This window comes from Pagrus pagrus (genome assembly GCF_965226575.1).
Source record: "Pagrus pagrus genome assembly, chromosome: 1".
Lineage (NCBI taxonomy): Eukaryota > Metazoa > Chordata > Actinopteri > Spariformes > Sparidae > Pagrus > Pagrus pagrus.
Window position 1 is genome coordinate 27,451,385 of NC_140185.1, and position 9,710 is coordinate 27,461,094.

At 39.5% G+C, this 9,710-nt stretch overlaps 1 protein-coding gene across 3 annotated transcripts; it reads left to right on the forward strand.

Moving 5' to 3' along the window:
- The first annotated feature begins 443 nt into the window (after positions 1-443).
- Positions 444-9,504, forward strand: hnrnph3 (heterogeneous nuclear ribonucleoprotein H3 (2H9)). 3 transcript variants are annotated; one of them, XM_084361236.1, is made up of 11 exons: positions 444-526; positions 1,591-1,683; positions 1,962-2,117; positions 2,481-2,624; positions 4,013-4,151; positions 4,994-5,193; positions 6,045-6,140; positions 6,492-6,607; positions 7,652-7,787; positions 8,246-8,302; positions 8,475-9,504. In XM_084361236.1, exons 2-11 carry the CDS (start codon positions 1,596-1,598, stop codon positions 8,558-8,560), a joined length of 1,218 nt encoding a protein of 405 aa, XP_084217362.1. In that variant the 5' UTR covers positions 444-526; positions 1,591-1,595; the 3' UTR covers positions 8,561-9,504. The 3 variants fall into 3 exon arrangements, with proteins under 3 accessions (XP_084217362.1, XP_084217363.1, XP_084217364.1); XM_084361237.1 differs by having other exon boundaries at positions 462-526; positions 1,587-1,683; XM_084361238.1 differs by lacking the exon at positions 444-526 and adding an exon at positions 566-874 and having other exon boundaries at positions 1,587-1,683.
- The last annotated feature ends 206 nt before the right edge of the window (positions 9,505-9,710 follow it).

The window sequence follows — 9,710 nt, forward strand, 5'->3', positions numbered from 1 at the left end:
GGTCGGATATTGGATATGTAGATAATAAACCAGCGGGACCAATGCACACTGTCTCATTTATGCCTTACATATCAAAAGAATCAGCATGTTTTATTCCAGTGCACCTTGACCTGTATGATTCAAAGCGCTCAGCCAGTCTCCAATAAATACGACGGACATACAAAGAATGTTTTGAATCAATAACACGGTTAATTAACACATATCAATACATGTCATCATATTCAGGGCGTTCCTTGGACATAAAGTCAAGCAACTGTACAATACTGTTAAATAAAAATACTTCTCATTTCATTAAAATGAACGTGTTTGCACTCTTCTTCTCATACCCCCTCGTGTTCTTACAGTTTTAATCATTACTATTATTGTTAATTAAAAGTATTACTGTCGTTATTAAAAAGCTAGAGGGCACAAACGTCATCTTCTTTTGATGTGTTCCAAGTCTCGCGATAACATACCTGAGTGGGTTTGCTGGCAGTGACACCTGAGGCTCGGGACAGGAGTAGGAGACCGGGGACAAGAGGCGACTGTAAGATAATTTCATCGTTTTCAGACATTTGTCACCGTCGTCTCTCTTATATCTGTCTGGGGACATGTTTTGATACCCACTGACAGCATCCGACCGCCGGGAATTGAACTAGTTTGCCTTGTACGTTTGACCGCTGTCAGTGTCCTACAGTTAGCCTTAGCTGTTAGCCGGCTAACTGCTAACGTTACCGAGCCAGCATTAGCAAGTCGGTCTGACAGCAGAGACGCGTTAGCTTCATTAGCTAGCACAGTTTCCAGGCTGATAAATATTTTCCCGTGGCGAACTTCAGAGGAGTAACTTTGCCACAGAACAACATACGTGTCGTTGGGATTTGTTTGGATAATCTGAGTGAGTTGAGATTAACTGCTGTTACGTTAGCTAACGTTAGCAAACCTCTTGGTTTTACGATACTTTGACACACAGCTGGAAGGAGGAAGTGACAGACGTTAGTTTATTTATCTGCTGTGACAGCTGTGGTAACTTGCATTGTAGTGTTACATTATTTAACAACTCCTACTGGAGTTTTGTTATTGTATACTAATTATAGTTACGCGTTCAATGGCTGGCAATTGTTTTTTTTTCTTCAGACTACAAAAATGTTATTTATAACGTCAATATAAGCTTCCTGCAGAACCTGTGCTGTGCAATATATTGTTACACGGATGATATCTGTGCATGTGTTTAATAGGTGAATGCTTCTGCCCTGTTTATAATTATCAATGGACAAATAGTTGACAAAGAAAATATTATTTATTATCATTAATAGTCAATGCACACTCAAGCTACATAAAAGAATGACACAGAAAAATTATGAGAGCAGTAAGTAACCTAATGCAGGACTATTAAGACATTTTCAACCAAGTAGTTAAGTTGATATAAAAGGTGTTTGCAAAACTAATGCCTAGAATATTTTTGTCCATAATTGGATGAGGTGTGCTATGAGGTCCAGAGATACTGGAAGCACAGCTGTTTGATGATGACTGTGTGACGGGCTTTGGACAAGTTCCTGTATCATTTACACAATAATTGAATGTGTTGCTGGTGTGTTTTGCTCTCTGAGGCAGTGAGGATGTCTTTGAATGAAGAGGGTTATGTGGTTCGGATCAGAGGACTGCCCTGGTCCTGCACGCAGGAGGAGGTTGCCAGTTTTTTCTCTGGTGAGAATACACATGTATTTTTACAGCTTGAGGCATTAACAATGATAGTAAGGGTAAGACTGAAAATCTCGTACATACTATGATTTTTCACCTTTACATCGTGTTTGTGTAAGCACAAAGCATCTGTCACACCTGAATATTATTTATTTTTAATGTGGAAGTCAAACAGTATATTAAAATCTAAATAAGTTAGTGACCGTATGCAAGTCTTCTGTCCTCCCAGTGTTTCTGAGTGTCATCCTTTTAAGGAAAACCCGATCGATCTTACTTGTTTACAGACTGTGACATCGTTGGGAAAGTGAACGGAGTGTGTTTCACCTACTCTAAAGAAGGCCGTCCCAGTGGAGAGGCGTTCATTGAGCTCAAAACAGCCGAGGATTTCAAGAATGCCCTTGCCAAGGACCGTAAATACATGGGTCACCGATACATAGAGGGTAAGCAATACAAACAATTATACCAGCTGATGAATCAGTGAATGTGTAACCTGTGCTGACTTTCTCTTTGAATAATTGCTACATTATATGACATTACTAATACAAACAGTCAAAGTGCAACTTGCTCTGTTGCTGCCATGTCATCAGTTTACTTTGGAGATGTTCCCTGTGTGTTTGCGATGCATGTCAAAGATTGTTTCATGGCTCAGCTATGTTGATTTCACTGTACAAATAGACTTTTCCCAGTTTGTGTGTATGTTATAACTTTAAACCAAACTCTTCTGAAGAATTCATATTTTTCTGAATGAAATTGTCCTGTCAGACCTTGACATGTGTGTCCATCTTTCTGTGTGTTTGAATCAGTGTTCAAGTCAAACCGTAGTGAAATGGACTGGGTGCTGAAACGTAGCGGTCCTGCTGACTATGACAGCTGTAGTGGCTGCATGCTGAGACTTAGAGGCCTTCCCTTTGGCTGCAGCAAGGAGGAGATTGTCCAGTTCTTCTCAGGTACATGAACATTTTAACATTTGTCTAACTACCTAAATTGTACTGAGATTATACCATTTACATTTGAATCATTGGACAGTTTTTACAGACTGCTTTACTGTTCACCAAGTTTTGTAGTTTTTTTCACTTTCGACACAACAGTGTAAATGTATGTGGAAAAAGTAATATAGAGCCTTTTATGTCTCCAGAGGACGCTGCATGTAATTTGACAAATTACCTCCAGTGATGTCATTCAGTGGCCAAGTTGCATTGTGGGTAACATAGGCAAAAGGTTATGAAAGGAGAAAGAAAACGTGGGGGGAAAAAAAGGTGATATCTCTGGTGCTGCTGTATCGGTTTTGATCATTTGTTTTCAAACTGTCCATTATGAGTCAAACAGTGTTACGGGAGTGCAATGCTGGACCAATGGACTGCTTTTTAAAACCTGGCCTACCTTACCCACAATGCAACTATACAACTGTTTCACATATGCAGTTGTACTCTACAGGACCTGTAAACGCTCTTTAATGTGTAACATTAGTGGAGTTACCCTTTACGAAATAACGCGATATTTGGAAATGTAACTTTGATTGTATCATGAAGTGCTGTCCTACTGCCAACTGCACTTTGAACAGTGCTCCCCACTTTGCTGATTAACACAACAACATAAGCATAGAATAATATTTGTCACACACACTGTCATTTACGTTTTGGATTTTTCTCCTATTATAAAGTGGTTTTAATTTGACTCAGTAAACATGTGTTTGTGTCGTGGCCCAAAGGCCAAATGTATGTTTGTTCTTGTAGTATAGTTGTACTGTGTTTACCAAGTTGTCCTCGTTATGAATTGTTAGTTGGCTTCTTACCACGTTAGTGTTATATTAACACATTATTTAACATGCTTATACTAAATGACCTTTATATCATGCCTACTAAAGGTAGTTAAACAATAGGATGGCCTGGGCTGCTTTGACTGAGGGAAGAAAGTCTCATGACACTGATCTGGGGTCAGTGCTGTGATTCTGCTTATAGGCAGCCTTTATCTAAGATAATCAGCTTTTAATAATAACTATTCACCAGTGTCACGCAATACTAAAAAATCAGAATTTGGCCTGTGACCTAAATCTGGTTGTGTATCAGAGCAAAATTTATTTTGTCTTTATCGACTTTCATTTTGTGGCTGCTGACTCCAGGCCAGTATGTGTTTAGTTCTGCCACTGGGCACCTTATAAGTGCAAATTCAGTCCTCTGAGATGCCCCCTTTTTAAATACTGCAGCTGATGTTTCTTCGCTGTCATGATATATTTTAACCTGAACGCTCCAGTGATGCAGTGGGTGTTGTTCTATCTATTCTATATATCTATCAGTCTACCTACCGACCTATGTATTTATGTGTGCTTGGGTTGAAGGGTTGAGAATCGTGCCAAATGGGATTACTCTGCCAGTGGACTACCAGGGGAGGAGCACAGGGGAAGCCTTCGTGCAGTTTGCTTCAAAGGAGATAGCAGAAAAGGCTCTGGGGAAACACAAGGAAAGAATAGGGCACAGGTGGGACAGACGGGAAGGGGACGGGTTGGACTGGGTTGGGCTTCTATTGCAGTATTTAATGGGTGGTCATTTTAGAGTAATTGTGGGATTAACGACTTGGGTTCTGTTATGCTTTAATGCTAAGCATGGGATGGTGTGCTAGAGTAACTGGTAAAATGATTAAGTGGGTAAATTAATTGGGTGGGTCATGTAATCATTGTTAAAATGCTAATGGGAAGGGGTTTAAGGGGTTTAAGGGGTTTATGCCATGTTGAATAATGGGATGAAAGATCATGTATTTAATCTATAAATTATAGATGGTGTGAGCATTTTATGCCATTTTGTTGTTGGTTATCTTACATCTAAGATCTGGGAGCTCTATTTAATTGTGTGAGAGCGTCATACGGCACTTCTTTTTTATATCCTTTAATACATGTATCTCATAGATAATTTACTGAGGAAGAGGGGAATAAGTGTAGAAGTGTAGTAGAAGGCAGTAAAGGCAGCTCCATCATAAAAGCATCAAACTTCTTTCTGCAGATCTAAATCACTTAAAATTATCAATGCAACACCTAAAGATTTGTTTTCACTGTAAGTAACAAGAGGTGAGGTTGGCATAGAAGTTCTTCACTACAGCCCTAAGCCCAGCTAATGATGAGATATTGTTGAGGTTCAGTCATTCAGACACTCAGCTTCAGGTTAAAACTACTATTTTTTAAAACCACTATTTAGAAGATTTGTGTTTTGTGTGTTTATCTCCTCTCTCTGTAAATCATATCTATGTATGAAGCCCAAGTTAAGCCATTTCTACACCTTAACCCTCTCCTCTGCCCCCCGCACCCCATGGGCCTCTTTTATTGCAGGTATATAGAGATTTTTAAGAGCAGTCGTAATGAGATCAGAGCCTACTATGAGCTGCCCAGGCGGGGGATGGGAGGCCAGAGACCAGGGCCCTATGATAGACCCATGATGGGGGGCCAAAGAGGAGGGTTCTTTGCGCCCGGGCCTGGCCGTGGTGGGGCTCTGATGGACACCATGAGGAGTGGAGGGGGCTATGGAGGAGGTAAGCACAGTTGTGTAAAGTAGAAGTTAACCACCTTATTCCTCACCCCCATGATACCTTGCGCGAATTAAAGGTGTGACTTCCGTAGTGTCCTGTTACTTAACCAGATGCAGTGTTTTCCATGATAACAGGCCGCTAATCCTCTTTTTTTTTGTAGAGCGAATATTACAGAGTATCATTCATTCACAAAGATCTAGGTTAGCGACTATATCAAATGAATGCTACACCATTATTGTTATTGCCTAACACACTTAGCTAATGCTTTTAAAGCATTGAGAGTGCAGCTGGTGCATCAGCTATTAGGGTACTTTGTTACTTACGCTAGTTCTGCTGAGCATCAGAGGTATCACCCATAATCATTTCCCCAGGATACTCCTGGATAGGCACAAGATCAAACAAATGAAGACGAGATGAAAATGTCTGCCTTTGGCCACTTTTAAACAGAAGGCTGAATCTTTTGGGGAAAATCAACATGATCAACGTGGTCTCTAATGAATTATTAACTTTGTCATTTGGTTGAGTCTACCTCAAATTTATATTTACTTACGAGGGAATGGATGTAGTTGTTAATAGGGATGTTTCTAAGTTCTAGTTGGTTAGTTTCTGCTTTATTGCCAAATTGTCATGCTGCTTCATTTTCACAAACATAAGAATAGCTTAAACTATTTGAAATAACATCATACAGTTAATCAACAAAAACAGTCAAATCAATACAATACATTCAGATGCATGAAGATATGAGAAGGGTTAACTAATGTGCTTACTGGCCAACATCAAGTTCAGTTATTTCCTTTTCATGTGTGATCACAGTTTGAATTCTCCTTTCTGGCTCTGTGTTGGTGTGTGTCCAGGTTACGGTGGCTTTGACAGCTACAATGGTTTCAACAACTACTGTTTTGGCAACGGCATGTTTGATGAGCGAGTGAGAGGAGAGAGGGGAGGAAGAGGTAAAGTCCAAAATTCAGTCACCCTGCAACAGTTAAACATCCCTGCTGAAAACGCAAACGTTTTCTATTTAAGTTGTTACTCTTCACATTAAATAGAATAAGGATAGGGCTTTGTAAGGTACATTTTGACTGTTTTGGCTTGTAGTCTCCAAAATGAATCCAAGACCTCTCACAGTAGGTTGCATATAGATTTCACATAATCACACATCTAGAGTATGTTTTATTCTTATCCTTTGTGTCATTCTCATTAACAAAGTATAAAGATGGTATGTATTAGGTTACTTCTCTTGACAGTACTGAAGGTTGTGTTTGATAACCTGTGTGTGTGTCTGTATGTGTGTTTCGGCGCAGGGATGGGAAGCCACGGTTACAGTGGTCAAAGTGATGGTTGCTCTGGCTTCCACAGCGGCCATTTTGTCCATATGAGGGGTTTACCTTTCCGTGCCACAGAGGGAGACATTGCTAAAGTAAGAACACACACTGCCTTTATTTCTCTTGGAGATTAAAGAACATTAAAGCTCAATGCAGGATATCTGTAGGTGCTGAAAAGTTTTTAAAAGCACTGAATTCAGTTTTCTGGTATTAATAAGTCTTGGGATTGTTATGCCTCCACGCTGGCGATAGCCGTGGCCAGAGGTTGCCGTGGCCTAAAAAAACATGTTAATTATAACCAAATCTTACACAAATATCTAAGAGGCTATCCAAAAGGTCAAAGGTCAACTTCACTGTATATCTGTATATATAATATTCTACAAACAAATATTCTGGCCACTATTCAACGGCATAGCTCAGGAACAGCACCTTGACTGGTGTGCAGAGCCATACAAATTAATCAAAATAATTATATAATTTATTTATCATGGGCTGTCGAAAATGCACTTAAAAATGTAAAAATGTCATTATTTCGACAGTGGCAGGAGACTGTAGAATTTCAGTCAACACCAACAGACCTGCAGCAAACACTGCTGCTAGAAAGCTCATCAACTTGTGATGGACAAGTGTTTATTTTGGCAAAAACTTAATTGTAATTAATAATTTTGATTGGTTAATCCATTCATCTGTTTTTTGGTCCTTATCAGGGTCCAGGTAGCGTTCATTTAATTAATGATATATACTGCGGGGACTCGCAGACTCAAGTATCAAGTAAAAAAGAAACCATGGCATTCATACATCAGCAGCAGTTTGGGAGCGTGTCCATAATAAAGTGCTTTAAGTGCGAGGTGACTGACCTACTGAGGGGGAGGGTTGGGTGTAAATGTGAGAAACTGTTGCTCATACACACGTCGTTGTTTCACAGGGTTTACATCCACACTATTTACACACGATCGCACTGCCATATCGCTAGGAGAGGCCGCCGCAGACGTCGGTCGCGCCGCCATGTTCTAACCCAGTTAGCTTCTGCATTTGTAAACACTGAATGTTGATAGTCATGAAAAAAACATACAGATTGACATGATCTGTCTATGTTTCTGCCTGTTCACATGTATACATGTTTTTCTTTCTTCCTGTAGTTCTTCTCTCCCTTGAATCCTCTGAGGGTCCACATTGACGTGGCTATTAACGGCAAGTCGACTGGAGAAGCAGATGTGGAGTTTCGCACCCATGAAGACGCTGTGGCAGCCATGTCCAAAGACAAGAACCACATGCGTACGTCCTCTCATTGTCCTCGTGACGATTCTTGTGACATCACTTTGTCACGCTACGCTATGTTATGATACAAAAGTACTTGTTGACTAACAGAGTGGATCAGTTTTATCTACAGAAGCAGAGTAATAGAACAAACTCAACAATACGCTACCAGTGTTTTGGCCGGTTGACTCTGAGTGGGGCAGGTTTTAATGTCCGAATTCATTTCTAAAGACCATTAAGAGAACATAATCCTGGTATTAAAAACAAATTAAACCTTTTAAGAAGCCCCTGAAGCTTTGAAATGCCCTTTTTAAAAAGCAAATCAGAATGCTAACTAAAAAGAATATTTCATGACGTTTGAGATATTTGAGATTACACTTTAACTAGTTGGAAACAACCAGGTGGATTTATTTTAAACAGCAGAAGAATTCCAGGTTCTTCAAAATGAATGATGGACTGATGTTTTTTCTCCACAGAGCATCGCTATATTGAGCTGTTCCTTAACTCAACAGCCAGTGGAGCAGCTGAAATGAGTGAGTTTTCATTCTGATTCGTGGGAAAGTGTCATGACTCATTTCGTTTTGGCAAATTTCATAATTTGGATCGATGTTTGCACAGATTACTGTGTTACAGACCTAGGCTCTAAATAAAAGTTGGGTGTTGTTAGCTCTTTTTACACTGACCTACCTTTTCAAACCTTTCCAGGTCGTAGCGGTGGTGGCGGTGGTTACTACAGTAACTCAGGAGGGGGCGGAGGCTCACGGAGCAGCGGGCTACGTGGTGCATACTGAGGATGTCGTGCCACTCTTCCAATCCATCCTGACGTTTGTCTCGCGACTCCGTAGGCCACATTTACCCGATTAATGTTTCTGAGCAGGAGAGCTGATCTGAATCCTCTCATTGGTTGTTAAAGAACCGTTCTTTATATTGAGTCTGTTCAGATACTACAACAGACCAGACATGACCTTAACAAGCACTATGATCACACCATTCCTTAAAAGCATATGAAGAACAAAACAACCTGTTATTACCAAAATGATGTTTGTTGGTGCTGAACGTGGTTGATAGGTCTTTTTGGAGATTTCTTGTAATATAGTTTTGGATGGTTCACGTGAAAAGTACATTTTCTTTGGAAACCTGATTAGAGTCAAACACCTATTCTTTTACCAGAGTTTTAAATTGCATTGGGATACATTTTATTTAGTCATTTGTCACATCTCACAGTTGGTAGGAGATGTCGGTGCAGATGCAGCATTGAAACAGAATTTTATAGGGCACAGATTAAAAACTGTGGGATTTGATACGCGACAAAAGAATCAGATAGATCGGCACTGCACTGACGGAGCATTGTCACTTTGATTATAACTCTGCTCAAAACATTACCAGCAGCTCTCTTGGTAAGAAATTCATATTTTTATATTAATGGTTTTTACGATCTTTGTTTATTCAAGTTTAAGAAACATTATTTTCAGCAGAATATTTGACCATCATTTAAAACGCAAATTCTCACTGGATTTCACATGAGCTTTCCTGCTTTGAAAAATGTGATAAATGTGAGCCAGTGTGTTTTTTTTATGAATGTTTTCACAGTTCATTACAGAAATTTAAAACTAAGTTGAATATTATATTCCACTCTCAAAGAGTGGAAGTAAAAATAAAGCCTCTATATTTGAGCTGTAAGATAGCTTATGCAGCTGTTGTACATTTTGCCTAATAAATTTTATATTTAATTCTCTTTCTGTCTCCCTGACTCTGACATCACTTTCCAAGACAGATATTTGGGTCATGTTTGTGAATACATCTGATTTTAAGGTTGGCTTATTAGGTCGTTAACCAAAAAACGATTTCAGCTGGACACAGGAAAAAGACTCAACAGTGCAACAACAGTAAACATTAACAGGAAATTTCAATTACCTACATTAAAACGACAGTAAACATGAA